Source organism: Typopeltis vanoorti, chromosome 26 (assembly GCF_054136105.1).
Source record: "Typopeltis vanoorti isolate ZY-2024b chromosome 26, IOZ_Tvanoo_1.0, whole genome shotgun sequence".
In the NCBI taxonomy this organism is placed as follows: Eukaryota; Metazoa; Arthropoda; class Arachnida; order Uropygi; family Thelyphonidae; genus Typopeltis; species Typopeltis vanoorti.
The window spans coordinates 14705842-14724309 of NC_143574.1; the positions used below are offsets into that span (position 1 = coordinate 14705842).

General features: G+C 33.8%; 1 protein-coding gene across 1 annotated transcript in view; it reads right to left on the bottom strand.

Moving 5' to 3' along the window:
* Positions 1-2144: 2144 nt before the first annotated feature.
* Snrk (SNF related kinase) overlaps positions 2145-18468 on the bottom strand; it is a 142995-nt gene continuing 126671 nt past the window's right edge. Inside the window, exon 5 of the mRNA XM_090414896.1 lies at positions 2145-6551. Within this exon, the coding sequence (XP_090271022.1) occupies positions 4901-6551 (1651 nt within the window). The 3' untranslated portion in view covers positions 2145-4900. The remainder of the gene's footprint in view (positions 6552-18468) is intronic.

Here is an 18468-nt window from a genome sequence, read left to right on the forward strand (position 1 = left end):
GACATCATCTACAGCTATATACTCAACAAAAGGAGTAAAGTCAATGGAAGACCAATCACACATACCATATATGCAGATGATGTAATTATAACATAACAAATCAAATCTCCAATACCAGCTTGCAAAATTACAAGAACCCTGCAGAAATTATATTATAAATTCAAGTAAAACAAAGATAATGAAAATTGGAAGATACCCAGAAGATATATAGATAATACTTAATCAGGAAACCATAGAACAAGTTAATGATTTTAATTACCTAGGAGCATATTTGACTTTAAATGACAGCAACAATAAAACACTCTCCATAACACATGGTCAATGATGAATAAACTTAAACTTTGAAAAACAACAAAATTCATACAACTCTAAAAATAAAATTATACAAAAACATAATACTACCAACAGCACTCTATGGAGTACAAATTTGGACCTTAAAAAAACCACAGAGGAAACTGTTGGCTTTTGAAATTAAATGCTTCAGGAAAATCAGCAGAACTCACTGCACAGAACATAAGAATAATGCACAAGTACTACAAGATTTGAATATTCCAACAACTCTTAACACAGTTAAAAAGAATCAACTCCACTGGTTTGTCCCATTGTGTGAGTGGAACTGGACAGACTTCCTTGTCTGGCATTAGAGAGCATTATGGAGGGTACAAGACCCAGAGAAAGACCACATGGTATAAAGTCCTTAGTACTGTATTGGACTTTCAAAGCTGTTAGCATACAAAAGAGCTTGCTTTGGACAGAAAACAGTGGAAGACTTATCCATGTGGGACTCAACTTGTCTTGAGGACAGAAGAGAAGATAAATGTAAATACTCAATTCAATCAGAAAACAATCATTTAAATATGAAGGTGCCCTATTATTGTGTATATGTACTTGGGTATAAAAATTTAAGGAGCTAATCTTCAATTTTGGAATAAATGAATGTGTTAAAAGTTAAAGCATTTCTACTCCCTGGTGCATACTAGATTAAGATCTGCAATGTTTTTGAGGGAGTGGGGGAGTTTCAACTGTAATGCGGCAGAACACTTTCTTAAATATATACATACATATAACTGCACATATGCTTATGTTGAAATGGATTATACTGCTATATAAGACAAATGCATATACTCCTGGACTCAAAAGTACATCAGTACATAATCAATGGCATGTGGAAAACAGTTCATGGACCTCAAAAGAGGTGTTTATCATAAGATGCCTTATCAGAAGCCTATCCATAACATAATAATCAACCATGACACCCAACAATCTATATTACTCATGTAAATAACATGACTGGCCATAAGAAAGCACCAAAAGTCTGTGATACAGGCCAACCAATCATGCTAGACGTTTTCTAAACAGATAGGCTACAGTGCATGTCAGATGCAGGATGACCACTGATGGTTATCCTGCATCTGATAACCAATGATTAATGGTGTTTGCAGTATGACACAACAATGTCATACTGCAACAGTGTTTGAAGAAAATAATGTGAAAAAACTGGCCTGCACATAATACACTGTTCAAGCTGTAGTTTGCAGAAGAGCAGGAGGGTTAAGCCTAATTTTTGTCTACAATATTCACTTCCCTTCATCTCATGATTTCTTCCAGTCTGACCAAGGTAAGGCTCGACACAAGAAGAGTGAATTTCATACACACCTGAGTATTTTGTGAAAAAAAATTTTCTTCTTCTAGAAGCCTGTTGAAGGAAGAATGTGCAAGGAAGATGTCAAATATCTCGGAAAAATTAGAGAAATGAATAGTGGTATTGGTAGCAGTCATATTAAAAATGAAAGGATTAGGAAGAAATGTGACATTGTTAGGATTCAGGGATGTGAGAAAAGAGGAAGAGGAAAGAGTAGTAAAACAGTGCTTGGTGCTAGGATGTGCAGAAAAAAGACAGGAAGACCAAGATCCAAGTGGAGTGATGCAGTAAAAAGTGCCCTAGAATGAAATATAAGATCTGATAATATTGGAATCAGAAAAGATTCATCTGGAAAAAAGTTGCCAACAGGAAGTGAGTAATAACATGACCTTTTAATGTAGTACTATAAAGGTATCTTCTATACCCTTTGAGGGTGTATATCAGGAATTCGATGATGGTACGTTCATGTAATATTTGACATACTACACACATCAAAATAAAGTACATTTAGCCGCATTTATTCAGCAGACAATTTAAATTATTTACAAAGTTATGCAAAAATTGTCTCCCAAAATTTCACAATCATGGGGTGCTTATGTTCTAAATGTATGCCCTCCACAGTTTTGATAATTAACATGCCAAAAATATTGCAAACTTTTCGGTTTGATGATTCATACCAACAACTTTATACAAAACATTTTATTCTAGACAAAAACACACAATTTCCTTGCTCCCACAATTTAAATTAAGTAAAGCACCTAGAATATAAGTGAATGCGAATTCCAGACTTAAATACATTTAATTTTGCAAAGTATATGCACAGTCATTTTTTATGTTCATGTTGCTGTATTTTTTCTTCTTTTTTCCCAGATAAATAGCACCACTTCTAAACCACAATTTCTAAAATGCAACCTACTTCTTTCTACTTTAAAATATTCTGCATGAGTTGATATATGCTATAATAAATGTTTAATAATATTCCTTGTGATGTCTTATAATTCTGTTAATGACCTATAATTTCACTATGCTTTTGGAATGAATAGATACCACAAATTTTAACCTGAGCACAAATGTAGCTGAGACAAATGAAAGTATTTCAAAATATTAACCAAAACATATTCAAATAGATCAGGAACTCACAGTTTGTGTAATTTTTTTTTTTTTTTAAATTACAGCAATGCATGCTATTAAGTGCTATGACTCCTTGTTTATTTGAACCAGTATTAAGTACCATAGCAGTGCAGCAATTCTTGTTCATTACAAAAAACTACTTTTTAAATAATTTAACCTAACCAACTAAGCATATTTTTCATTAAATCACAACAGTACCACATTCTTTTTTTCCTCTCTGATATCATGCCAGTTTAATAGTAAACTACTTAAAATAAATAAAAACAGATTAGGAAATAAAAACTACCTAGTCTAATACCAGACCCAATTCCATAAATAAAAGCTACAGTAACTTTGATGAATACTGAATAATAATTCAGTAATAAAAAATATACCATATAGATCGTAGTAAGTATATCTAGTAAAAACAACAAAATTTATTAATACAGTCTAAAAAACAAGGAAATGGAAATAATGAAAATTTTCTAATCAGCAGATGCCTTTCCACATTAAAGAAAATAAGAAAATACCCAAAATTAAAAGCAGAAGTGAAGAGAGAAATTATCCAATGAGTTCATTTATCCACTAATAATACTAAACAAACAGAATTTAGTCTAGATCACATGATCTAAGCAGCATACAAAGCCATACTCTGCACAACCTATGAACAGAACAAAAGTACTTTATTGTGCTTCATAAATAATGTACATTGAGTGACCACTTTATTAGGAACACCTGCCCATTTAGAAAAATGGGAGGTGTTCATAATAAAGTGGCCACTCAGTATACATTTTGATGGTTTATTATGATGATAAAACAGCAAATTATATAATCTAGTCTGGCAAGAATGTGAAAAATAAGTTAGACTGCATGATCCACCTAATCTAAATGGCTGCTATTTCTGGTGGCAAGTGAGTATAGGACTCAAACTTAAATTAATACAAAGTCTGAGAGGCATATGTTTAAATCAGTATTAATTTTCAGACTAAGGTTAAAGATGAGTTTCATGTACTAGGAGAGATGTTAAAAAAAAAAATTCACTGGTGTTATGTATTTAATATACAGGGCAAATGCTGACATGAAATATTTTGCCAAATTTGCATATTCATACACAAACAGTGTTGGTCACCCTGATTTAAGGTAATTCAAAAGCTCTTCCAAAATGTTTCTGAGAAAAGACTATTATAATGACAATGATATGACAATGTTAGGATTCTGGATTGTCAATGATTAACATGTCAACACAATGAAACAGTCTTGCTGGTTCACTCAAATCTTAAAATGAAACAGATAAAATGTAAACAAAGAAAAGGGGAAAGTATTTCAAAATTAAATGTAGATACTCGAAAATTAATGGACTGAAAGGATTTTAGAAAAAGCAAACTAAAAAAACTTGGGATTTTATTGCATTAATTAATAACACGGAGTCATAGTCTAATCATAAAAAATAACCTGATATATCCATTTAACTACTACTCAAATAATTATAAATAAAACAAAACCAATGTACTGAATCATGTCCTGGTTATTTTACATGTGAGCCAGAGAGTCAGCATGCAGACACACACACAAACTAATAAATAAAATATCAAATATGTGTCTCTCAACTATAAAGTTACATAATCGCAGGCATTTGCACAGAATTTTTCATTGTCATTGCTAAAATGGACTATGCCCTTAAAGGTAGTAGCATAAACACTAGTTCACAAAATTACACGTGCTCATATCAGGATAATAGGATATAGTAGCTGCCTGTATACTATTCATTCAATCATTATGCTATCTACAATTAAATTACAAATAAAAACAAAAGGAACCAAAAATGAGATTATTCTACACTTATTTGATCCCTGGCAACAACAACAACAGCTGTAACAACAAAATTGTTTTATGGAAAAACCTAAGGTCGAGATTAAACTAAATACAATATATACCTAATGATTAACAAGTGAGCAGTAATTATTTTTCATTTACAGTGCAACCTGCTAATCAATAGGGGACAATACAATCATGACAGAGTATACAATACAAAAAAATATCTGTAGCAAATTAGACATGTGAAATAGTACACATGCAACACATTTAAAAAAAAAAAAATTCTGAAAAGCATTTTAAGATATTCCACTTTAACTTAGTATTCAGCAAATGTTAGCAAAGTGTACAACATTTGGAAGCCAATTTCATGTCCACAACTGCTTGTTGACTACCTCCAGATGCACTACCTCCATTTGTATTTTTCTTCCCACTATCTCCTTTCTTCCATCCATTTTGGTTAATGTCTAACTGGTGTTTACTATTCGACCTACTGGAAGTCTGAACTAATCTTCCTAAACCCAGACCTAAACTTCGATTTTTATCTGTATCTTTAGTGTCAGGTTGTAAACTATGTGTGTTAATATCTTTGAGATTCTGGGTCTGTTGTAAAGAACAGAGACCACTGTTCAAACTGAGACTATTGCTAAGAGGATATTGATACTTAATGGTACTGTTCTCCTCTACAAATTTCTGATCTTCGTATTTCTTTAAGGAAGTTGTTGGCCCATTTTCATCTACAATATGAGTTATTTCAGTAAGTGAAATGCTGTCTGAATGCAATACAGATCTATCCTGAAATGGGTAATGGCTTATATCAGATGAGAGATCCCCACATGACATAGAATTAACTAATCTTGGCTGAGTATCAGACAAAAAATCAAGGCTATCTGTACTATCTACTGAAAAAACAGCATGATTAAAGTGTGTATTCTTCATTCCTTTATTGCATTCATCACACGTATGGCTATCATGGTCTGTATTTGAGCCAGTTCCTGGATTTGCAGCAATGCAACTGTTTGAGTTACTAAAAGATGCAGCACCAGTAAAGTCTTCTTCATTCCTTTTTTGTCCATTTTCACTATCTTGAAAAGTTCCACTACTACCACCATTACTGCCTCCACTAAAATTATCCTCTTGGTCATCATGTTTTTGATTGGCACTTTCCTGCAATTTCCCAACTCTAGATTTCTGTGCTTCATCTTCATCACTTAACTCAAGACTACTACAGCTAGCTGTCCTAGACTTTCCTGATTTATGATGTTCCATCATCTTAAGCATAACATGAGATATAACAGAACTATGTGAGTGAAGTTTTGCAATATACATATTTTTCTTAGAAGATCTTCTTCTATTTGTTCCCATTTCTCCTTCACCTTCCTTTTCTTCATTTATTTCATTAAGTGGTAACTGGGGCGAACTTTGTACAGAATGTAATCGGCGGCCATGGGTTGGAAGAGTTTTAAACTTCGGAGATACTGTTGCTGAACAGATAGCTTGTTTCCCTAATGATTTTGGTCTGTTTTGAGGTGAGAGAGACACAGAGTTACTTGTTACAGGAAGAGAAAACACTGGTCTAGGATTAGACAGCTTAGAAGAAGATAATGAAGATGTACTTTTAGGTGAAGGTGATTCATTTTCAGGTTTTGGTATGTTGCATGCATAAATATATTCTGTAGTTTGATCAAATGGCTCACACAGTTGTTTGTTTTCTAAAAGGGGTGATTTGGTTGGAGAGGAGCCAGCACTGGCAGTACTACAATTATCTTCTTCTTCTCTCACTATACTACACTTTCTTTGTAGAGGAAGTGGTGTAGTGGCAAAACCCTGAGACACTAAAGGAGAGGGGGGAACAGGTCCAGGAGGAACAAGGTGGGAGCCAAAGTGCCTTGCATCTAGTGGCTTGGAAGGTAAACAAGGAGATACAAGACTATCCACAGTTCCTAAAGGCCTTTCTTGAGCAGGAGATGGTACAGCAGAAGAAATCCTGTAAGTATTATATATATTTCAGCAATATCAGAACAGTAATAAAATCAATCATTTTATTTAAAGCATACAAAGCACCACATTATATCTACTAATTTGCATGTAACCATAAAAAATATTCATTCTCTTATTACTAGATCTTCAAAAACATGCTCACATTAAAATAAAGTGGTTTGATTTCTGGTATGCTTTTTTGCTAAAAAATAAATTTTGTAGCTTTTACATCACTGAAAAAAATATAGTATAGAAGTTTCTTTCCATTCAAGTCAAGTCAAAATGATGTAAGGAAGTGCTTTCAAACCAGAAATTATACTTTTCACTAAGAAGCAGTTTTAATATACTAAATTAAACATTCAAATAATGAGTTTAGGGAAATAAAAAGCTAACGTTTAACAACATTTTTTTTCTCTAAACAAAATTATAAAGCATGTCGCACAACTATATTATTGACATATCTGTTATAGTGTGTGTGTGTGTGGGGGGGGGGGGATTCTTAATGATTTTGATTTAATAATTCAGAGAATATCTCTAAATTATTAAATACAGTAAATAATTAGCCACATTGTTATGGTCTCTCTGAAAGAATTAATACAGGATTTTATAAAAGAGAGAGAGAGAGAGAGAGGTACAGCTTTTTTTTTTTTTTTTTTGACATTGTTAATCATGAAAAAAATTTTTTAATTATTTTTTGTATCCTTTTCTTATCTTAAGACATTACATTGAAATCAATATTGGGTAGGTCTTCTTTGGACCATTTTTATTGGACAAATTGATCTGGACTTTGGTGAGTCACTCAAGTTTACTCATATTACTTTACCTGCAGTTAACAGAACATACAGTGGGTGTGCTGTGGTAAGGCAACATTATTAAAAAAAAAATAATAATCATTAAATCTGTATAAAATACTTACTTTATTACAAAAAAAAAACTATTCTATTTATAATTCACTTCAATCCTTCATTTCTGAGATGTAAACACTTCGTAAATTTGGAAGAAGCAGATGTTTTTTTATTTTGTCTAACAATTTTTAATTTGACCACATATTCCTGGCTAAAAAAAAAAAAAAGGTGTGCACAAAATATCTTCAACTGTTTATGACAAAATAAATGTCAATTAAAAAAAAATACGCTGCCATCATCTGACACAGAAAACCACACGGCATAACTAAATGCACTTCCCTTCTCGGTTGCAGGTAATCTACTGAGTAGAACTAAGCTAAATGTGCTATTGACAGCCCACACACCTTTAATTCCCATAAAAATTTCAAAGTGAATGTGCCACTGAGTGTGCTACTTGGTCTCTGCTTAGGGAATAGCATTTCTCTTGTTTCATATATGACTAGTCAAGGTGTGCTTCTACAGTAATACTTGCCTTATCCGATTTACAGTCACACTGTGAATGTCTTGATATCTGTAGCAGTTCATGACTATTTCAAATAAATAACTGCTCAAAAATGATTTCTTCATGAATTTTCTGGATGTGCAGTGCAGACCAAGAATATATGCCCGTATATGACACAGAGTAATGCTGAGTTGAAAGGGACATGGGTTGATTTAGTAGAAATGTCAGAATGTAGAAAGTACTGCATCATCCAGAAATATTGTATATTCATCTTACCACACACCACATCAAAAGTGAATACCTGTGTTGCGAGGAAACAACTCCTCCAGACTATTACCTTACCAAATCAGGATGATACACTCACTTGCCCATCAAATCATGTGATTCATCACTCTATGTCAGACTTCCAGTATTCTTTCAACCAGTAAATATGTGCTTTACAAAAGTAGTTTGTGCTGAGTTGGTTTGCTATAGTTGATGGATAGCTAACATGCAACTCTTTTCATAGTGTGATCTTACAAGCTGACATCCTCATGGATGCTTTGAACTTCTGGTTTTATTTATATATGCATTGCCAAGATTTGTGTTACTACTCCAAGCACACCCTATGATGTTTAACTCTATGGATCTTCCATGTATTTCTTGGGTGAGGTGGCACTTTCATATCTCTGCTGTCTGATAACACTGCCTACAGTTGATTTTGGGTGATGTCTTTTAATATCACCATGAAAGATAAGCCAGTGATATGACATCCTATGATAACATCTCTTTCAAAGGACTACAAGTTCATCTCTGCATACTATTGACAATACCGGACATGTACAAAAATATACATAAATATGTTCCTAAAATGAGGTGTCCCGATACTTATGTCAGCATGGTGTATACCCAGTATTATATATTAACTATATTAGTAAATCTGTAAGCGTATGTATGTATGCAAATAGCAATAATAACTTGCTCTTTCATATAAGAGCAAGTTATTGTCATTTACATTTAAACAGCAGAATCCTGAATTACCTGCATTTGAGGAATAAAATTTCTACTCCTTATGCTCAGGCTAATTTCCATTTTCCCAAAAGTCTGCCTAAATAGTTAAGCATGTAGTTTGGTTGGCCAGTTATTATACAAGAAGGTCATCTGAGGCAGGAGCAACCTTTGATTGGTCACCCAGGCACCTTCTTATCACAGTTTAAGACAGTCTCTAATACAGATTCCCAATTTTAATTCTCCCTGCAGATCAGCTTTGCACGTGTATATATATATATATACACACACACAGTAAAACTTGTCCAAGGCGGAATGTGAATAAGGTGGAAACTTGCTCAATGTGAACAAATTATATAGTCCTGGCCAGAAGAATAGCATTAGAGTGTTATTTATTTTGTATAATGCAGAATCTGCCCAACACGGAAACAGAAAGCAATATTTGAAGAATTTATTAAAAATTACTTGTATAAAGAGGAAAGTGTTTCAAAAAACATTCACATATTCGGTCCAATGGTCCAAGCTCTCGCAGTAGCCAAATCTCTCAGGAATGATCAGTTTAAGGCATCTACAAGATGGTTGAATAGTTTTAAGAAGAGGCACAATATTGTGTGGAACAAAGTCTGTGGGGAATCTAAAGATGTGGATGAAAGTGTAGTGAGTGAGTGAGTGGAAACCAAAACTGCTAGAATTGATTTCATCATATGAACCTAAAAGCATTTACAATGCAGACGAAATAGGATTGTTTTTTTTGGGCATCATTACCAACAAAATCACTCGCAGTTAAGAGAGAAAAGTGTACTGGGGTCAAAATGTCCAAAGAAAGACTTAGTGTTATTGTGTGGGAATATGGTGGGAGAAATGGAAAAGCAGCAAAACCAAGATGTTTCAAGAAACTGAAAATTAATAATTTAAGAGTGATTTGGAGAAACAATAAAAAAGCTTGGATGACTGCAGCTACAATGGAAGAGAGGTTAAACATGTTTAATGCAAAAATGAAGAAGGAAAATAGAAATGTCATCCTTTTTCTTGACAATGCTACCTGCCACCCAAAGGTAACACTTTCAAATGTTATGTGAAAATCACCTGATTCCCAGAAAATGCAACAAGTGTATTACAGCCATGGATGGGTGTTATTTACACATTCAAATCGCACTACAAATGGAATAAAATAAATAAATAAATAAAAAACTTAAATTTGGTTCCTCACAGGAAATGAATATGATCTCCAAAGGCAATATTTAAATTACATTGCTCTCCTGGTCAGGTTGTTAGGACTTATCTGCTCTCCAACCACCTGGATGCAGGTTCAAATCCCACCAAGAGCATGGATGTTTGTGGCAGTGTTCTAAATCAGGAAATGAATATCATCACCTGATATGAGACCACTGACCTGCTTATCTGAGCTCTGCAAAAGTTCCGTGTTTGATCTCTTGAATGGAGTTTCAAGAATATGTAAAAAAGGTTAGCCTACTCACTCACAATGAGTGGGATAAAAAAAAAAAAAAATATATATATATATATATATAAACAGAAAAAACAAAAATTATGCTAATAACTAGAAAGAGCCAGTAGGAAGTCAACTGGAAATATGTAGGCCACTTTAACAAGTAGTGGAATTTACGCACCTCAGAATAACAGTAAAAATATAGCACCCAAGTAAAATGAACAATCCGTAAAATGTAAGAAAAAAAAAAATCAGGATGTTTAAATGCAACATCTGGAAAAATAAGTATCTTACAAAAGAAACAAAAGGTAAGTATTTATAAATCAGTAGTCTGATTATAATATTAACAATTTCACATAAGCAAGAATAAAACCATCAAAAATACAATGAATGAATATGTCCTGTAATATGAAAATATTAAGGGAAAAAGTTAACACAAAATTACAAAAGAAAAAATGAAAAGACTTAAGAAGAATGTCAATTATAATCAATAAATGAAAGGAGGGAGAAATATCTGATTGGAATGGGCATAATAATGGAAATGAAGTAAAAGAAAGTTAAATCAGTAAGTAACTGGAAACCAAATACAAAAAGATCAACTGGCAAAGAAAAAAGGACTCTAATGTGAACATAAGCTTAAGATTAAACCAAAATGAAGTAGCCATTTGCACTGTAAGATTTTTTTGCTTGGTCAGAAAGTAAATCATACGTGACAATAAATCTTGTTTTAATTCTTTACCTAGTTATGAGAAAAACTTTGCATGGGAAGTATCCTTACAACTAGTTACATATAGATATACCATTTTGCTATACATATATGGAAAACATAACTTCTGCATTGATTTAACATTCAGTCTCTCCACAGATCTAGTTCTCACTCATGAGATCTCAATAAAGGTTAAAACTAGTCAGGGTAGGGTCTTCTTCCCATAATGTATACCAATATAAATGTCTGAAAGGGTGGGGATGTTAAGTGCATTGTGTGAAGTTACTTCAAGCACAAACATTTGTTTGTACCCACTTGAGTAAACGATTAAAACATGAACAGAATTTCTTCTCAAGTATAATTCAGTTTGCATAATAGTTAGGTGTAAAGAATTAAAAAAAGAATAATCCATTGTTATTTTATGGACAAATAAGTAAAAAACAGTTGGTTTTTGAAACTTTTAACTGATTGAAGCTTACAAAAAATACACCTATTGCACAGTATTTGACAATGGCCAGAGAGCTTTCTTGGCCTGTTGATTCTCATCAGAGACAATAGATATTCTCACAGTTAGTCTGGTGGTAAGGCTTATATGTTTGCTATTCATAACAATATTTTTAAGGAAATTACAAGACTAATATTAACTAATAACAACATAGACTAATATTAACTAAATGTGTGTATTAACTATGTGTTAATTGACTATATATAATTAGTTATGTGTGCATCTTATTAATATTCCAATATTTCAGCAAAGTCAAATTGCCATTGTTAGGGAATAACATATAATAAGATACAGGCACGATGCTAAATAATGAAGCTGAAGCATGTCAACTGAGAGTAGGCCTAAAGTCCTAAATGGTGTCCCCCTGTGGACTAAATTGGGTGTCCTTGGCTGTTGGACAGAAGTAAAGGATGAAAGCTACCCAAATTTGGAGCAGTTTCATGCAATTAAAGTGGATTTCAGGATATTCTATGGTGAATGTCCAAAAGCATGGTCAGCAAGTTATAAACTCATGGTTAAAAGACATTAAATGAAACCTTGATCAGAATATAAATCATAACTGAGGATGGGCAGTAGATGGTGTTGATGGTAGATGTGTGTAGTAGGTGAATTAAGTAGTAGGGGAGATGGTTAGATGTGTGTAGCAGAATGAAGTAGAGTGTCCTCCTGCAATGAGTCCTTGGACTCTTTGGAAGTGCTGCATAACAGTAATAATGAGAGCCAAAAAATGTTTCAGTGTCACAATGAAATTTATTAAATGAAAGGATAAATAAATACCCGTGGCTTTACAGTCAAGAAGTGAGACATGAAAGAACAACGTATTCAGCGGATTTCTGTCTGACCTCTGATAAGAAACGACAGTTCAACCTTAAAGTTAGTGAAAGTAATGCATCAAAAAGTACTAAAAAAGATGAATATATGAACTCACAGGTGTAGTCCATTTTTTAAGTATTGCAATACTTAAGACAGTTATTAAAGTTTCCAAATGCTAACATTGTTGCCTACTTGGCTATAAAATAATTTATAATATATTTATTACTGTTCTGGTCTAGCTACTCACTGATGAGATCTCAATAAAGATCGAAACCGGTCTGGGTAGTGACCTCCCACCATAACAATGTATAACATCATACATCTCCTAGGAGATGGGTTTTACATTATGTGAAATACTAAGAATAGCGATCAGAACTTTCTCCACCTTTGCTGTGAGTTGCCCTAGTTTGTACTACGTGCTTTAGCTCGCTAGTAGTCGCCGATACTTTTATAGTTACCATATTCGGCATGAAACTCTGATTCCGATCTTTGAGTTTCTTATTCGGTTTTAAAATAATGTGGGATTTAATATCCCCTTAATTTACATAATTCTGAGGTAGGTTTTTAGTGTGCTACCTCAAATATCAGTAATATTATTGGTTGAATGGATTCAGGATTTATAAGTCTTAGGACTTTTTTTTTTTAAGCTGAAGAGGATACGGACATACATTTATGTAAGGATAGGCTAAATGTACACCTCGAATTCACTAAATTAGAATAATCAAAGAATATGTGTTGAATGATTTGCAATTCTATTTCATAGAAAATAATTATTACTAAATATGAATTAGTATCATCTAAATCTATATGCTTTGTAGATTATATAACTATGTAAACACATAAAAATGTAATATAAATTATAAGAAAACTTATTTGAAGACATTCACAAAATGAGAATAATTTTTAACATAGTTCAAAATATTAGAATAATGTGAAAATAAATACACAAAAATTATAGTCAAAGGGAAACAACATGATAATTAGTATCTGTCGCATCCCCCTTAGCTTTTATGACCATTCATAAACAGCTGGGCATATTATACTAACGGTTCAGTCTCCCTTTTTTTCTTTTTTATCAAAACATGCCCATATGGTCTGCAGACTAGAAACAAGTTCATTTTTGTCTCTTGGAGCAACTTCTTGAAGATGTTTCTTCATAATTCCCCACAAATTCTCAATGGGGTTTATATCTGGTGAATTTGCCAGCCAAGGAATTACAATGATTTGCCTTTCTTTGAGCCATCTAATAATGAGCTTGGAACTGTGACAAGAAGCTGAATCTTGATGAAAAAGGAAATCACCATCACATAAATCTTCTGATGCCAGTAACATAAAGTGCTCAAGAATTTCTTGGTACTCTTTGGAATTGACTCTTTCATATACAATTCACAGCCTACCTCGACCCTCTGCAGTCATACAAGCCCATACCATGACAGAGGTTGCAAATTTCACCGAACGTTTCATGCATTCTTCATCAAAATGCTTCTTGCTTAACATGATAAATAGGTATCCCTTGATGACCATGGGACACATAAAACATACTTTCTTCGCTCAAAAATACCTTTTTCCAGTCCTCTTGACCACAGTCTTTGCTCATACCATCGAACTCTAGTGCCTTTTGTTTCGAAGTCATAAGCAGCTTCGCCTTAGACACACGTAATTTAAAACCCAATTTGTGAAGTCACCTCAAAGTCGTAGATTTAGACACATCCACACCTAGTTCTATCTCCTGTGAAAATACCTTACACTTCAAAAGCAGTTTTTCTTCACAATATTCTTCAATCTCCTCTCATCTCTTGATAAGTTATTACCTTCTGACTCCTATTACAGAGATTATTTTGAAAACTCCGGTTATTAGAATACTGTCTAAATACTCTACTCATGTTTGCTTGAGAACATTTTAATTCCTTAGCTATAAACTGTTGAGTTTGGCCCTCTTTATATAGAGGCACCACACAAAACTTCTCAGATTCCGATATGTCACCAATTCGACCCATGTTTAGCAAATGATTAACTGAAATCCACACAAAAAAGATTACTCACACATGAGGGGGGTGCTTAAGGGTCAAAGCTGTAGAACTAAGAGGAGACCTCCATATAGCCTTTAAAGGAATGCGGAGAACCGACCATCCCTTCTAACCTAATGTCCAATTCTCACCTTCTCGTGGTGCACCCTGTTAGATATCTACCTGGATACTGAACGAACGAGGATGGACTGGCAATTTGGGATTTAGCTGACCAAATTGTATTCTTAATGGCTTAAACCACAATATTAAATGATGGTACAACATGATAGAATTTCATGCCGGATGGAGCGTTACCCGGTTAAACAAGTTCCCCATTGTTTTCACTAGGGAACCAGGGCGAACAGCAAAACGTCAGCTACGGGAACAAATCCTAAAACACACCCCAACTCAATATCACCAGAACTGAAGATCGGTACTATCAATATAAGAAGCTTGAATAGCAAAGAAATGGAGCTAGCTGTGGAATTAGATAAGTACCAGATCGACATAATAGGGATGACTGAAACAAACAAAAAAAAAAAACTGGCGAGGTATTTCTGAGCAATAAATACAAAATGTTATATTCAGGCAATAACAATCAAGGAAAAGAAGGTGTAGCCATAGTATTCAACACTAAATACGAGGCTAATCTTCTTGAATGGCAGGCAATTTCAAGTAGAGTGATGTGAGCAAATATCAGAATGGGGAACTGGACAATGACACTTATTTGTGCCTATGTCCCACAGAAGGTTCTAAGTTAGAATTGGAGGAATTTTTTAGGCTTTATAGAAAGCTGACACATGAAAAATGAAAAGTTGGTCCTCGTTGGGGATCTAAATAGCAGAGTAGGAAATGATTGTCAGACATACAAAAATATTTTGCGAAAATTTGGAGAAAAGAGCAAAGCTAATAATAATGACAAATATTTGTTGGATTTCTGCTCAAAACATGGACTGATTATTACTAACATCATGTTCCAACATAAAAATGTGCACAAATTCACATGGAGAGAAGAGGCAAGGAATGAGAAAAGTCTCACTGACTATGTTATTGTTGATAGTGATGTTTTCTCTCTGGTGCAAGACACCAGAGTGTATAGAGGATTTGAAATTGGAAGTGATCACCATTTAGTCTTAAGCAGGATAAAACTGAATTTCATATCGAAAAGAAGAACATGTACGAAAGTTTTAAAACAAATAAACATTGAGCAGCTCTAAGATGTGAACTGTAGACTAAAATACACAACGATTATTGCAGAAAAAATGAAAGAGTTTGAGAACAGGAACCAAACCTTGGAGATTCAGTGGCAAGCCTTGAAGAAAACCCTGATTGATTCATCTAGAGAGGCATGTGGTGAAGTTGTCTGCAAGGATAGAAAAATTAGAACTCCATGGTGGACACATGAAGTTAAAGAGGCAGTGAAGGAAAAGAAGAAAGCATATCAAACGTTCCTGACAAATAAGTCAGCTTGTGCTCTTAGAGAATACAGAGACAAATGCAAGAATGCTAAACAGTGTGTAAAACGAGCTAAACAAAAGTCATGGGAGGACTTTGGCAAGAACATAGAGAATAAATATCAAGAAGGTGGCAAAATATTCTGGAGGTTGTTGAAGAAGCTCAGAAATGGAGGAAAGAGTGCTGTAAAAGGAATTAGAGATGATAAAGGTGATATGAAAACTGGAGAAAAAGATATCCTTGAAGTATGGAGTAATTACTTTGAAAAATTGCTAAATGAAACTAGCAGTGATGACAGCACAGTGATAAAAAACTCTGACCAGGCATGCAATCAGGAACACATATCTACACTGGAAGTAGAAAAAACTATGAAAAGTCTGAAATGTGGAAAGGCAGCTGGAGTAGATGATATTAGACCAGAAATGCTCAAGTATGGAGGTATAAAAGTTTTACAGTGGCTACACTGCATAGTCCAGAGGGCCTGGACAGAAGGACGAATTCCAGATGATTGGAGTAGAACTCTCTTAGTACCCATATATAAAAAGGGAAATAAAACTGATTGTGAGAATTACAGAAGTATATCTCTATTGAGTGTTCCTGGTAAGATTTATGCCAGTATACTTGAGAAACGGTTCGGAAAGATTGCGGAAGAGAAGCTTGGTGAGGAACAAGCTGGATTCGGGCCACTCACTTTACGACAAATAGTTGAAAAGTCATGGGAATATAACAAAGATCTGAATTTAAGTTTTGTAGATCTAGAAAAAGCATATGACAAGGTGCCAAGAGAGAAGCTATTCAATACCCTACTGTTCTATGGTGTCAGTGGATCATTATATCAAGCAATTCTTAGTCTTTATTTGAGTTGTAAGTCAGCAGTTAGAATTGAAAGAAGTATAGGGAGATGGTTTAATGTTTAATCTGGTGTGAGATAAGGATGTACATTATCACCTCTGTTATTTTTTCATTATCTATATGGATTACATGAAAATGAAAAAATAACATTATCTATGTTATTTTTTCATTTATTATGAAGGAAAGTGGTATTAAACCTGATATCAAAATTGGAGATGTTAATGTCAGTTCCTTGCTTTATGGGGATGATGTTATACTTCTAAATAAATCTGCTACAAGTCTACAAGATTCTCTGACTAAATTGAATAACTGTTGTGATAGATATGGTAGGAAGGTCAGTAATAAAAAGACAAAGACAATGAAAATCGGCAGAATCATTGAAAATGTAAACTGTGTTGTGAATGGAGAACCTGTGGAACAAGTAAAACATTTCAGCTACTTAGGCACGATTTTTACTGAAGATGGGAAATTAAATATAGAAATAGACAACAGAATCAGCAAAGCTGGTATGGTGGGAAGTTAATTGAATAAATTCATATGGAATAAGAGAGAAATTAGTCGGAACACTAAATTAGCTGTATACAAGGCAGTGTTCAAACCAGTTTTAACCTATGGATCTGAGAGATGGTCAGAAGTAAAACACTTGACCAAAGGCTAGAGACCGCAGATATGAGAGTCCTGAGAAAGATTAGGGGCGTTAACAGATGGCATCAATGGCAATATCATATTAAAAACGAGGATATTAGGAAAGAACTTGACATTGTCAGCATCCAGGAATGCATTAGCAGAGCTAATATCAGGTGGTATGGTCACTTAAAGAGAATGGGTGAGGAAAGATTAGTAAAATGAGTGTTTTCTGGCAGGTTGGCAGGAAAAAGACCCAGAAGAAGACCGAGATATAGGTGGATTGATACGGTAAAAAGTGCCTTAGAAGATAGAAATATAAGATCTGACAATGTTGTAGCTTTGACAGGTCACAGATTGATTTGGCAGTAAATTGTAGGTAGGAAGTTAGTAATGATGTAAATTTTTCATGTAGTACTATCATATCCTATACACCCCCTTGAAGGTAAATGTCAGGAATTTGATGATGATGAGTCAGTCCCGAAGCTACTGAAATATGCTATTTCAAAGCTGTCCTCAAAACCAACTGGAAAAATTTGGGATATTCTAACATTTTGAACCACATTAAAAATTATTCCAATTTTGTGAAAGTTTTCTAATAACACTTTTCTTATAATTTATATTACATTTTTATGTGTTTACATGATTATATAAATCTACAAAGTACATAGAAGATAATTCATATTTGGTAATAATCATTTTCTATGCAATAAATTGAACTGCAAATCATTCAACACATTTTCTTTGATTATTCTAATTCTGGCCAACTAATCTTAGTTGGCCAGAATAACGTTATCAAAGGTGAGGCATCATCTTTCTTCTTCTTCTTCTGAGAAATTGGAGAGGAGTGTCTTCTGGTAACATTAAAATTTACTAGATGATCTTTATCCCACTTAAGCCAATTGAGCACTACAAGGTTTGTAAATAAGGAAGGGGATCATCAACGAAGCTATAAACAAGATTGCATGTTAGTGAGAAAATATCACTAACCTAGAAGAGTAAGCATGTAGGTCACAGCTTAGAACTTTGAGGTACTCTGACATTAATGAAAAAAACCATGTGAGAGTAAATCATAACTAATGAATGATCAGAGAGAAAGCTGTCATTCAGTGGGGAGGTAAAAAATCCTCCATCACCTTTAGGAGTATGAAGGTGAAGACAATTGCATTATATTCTGATGGC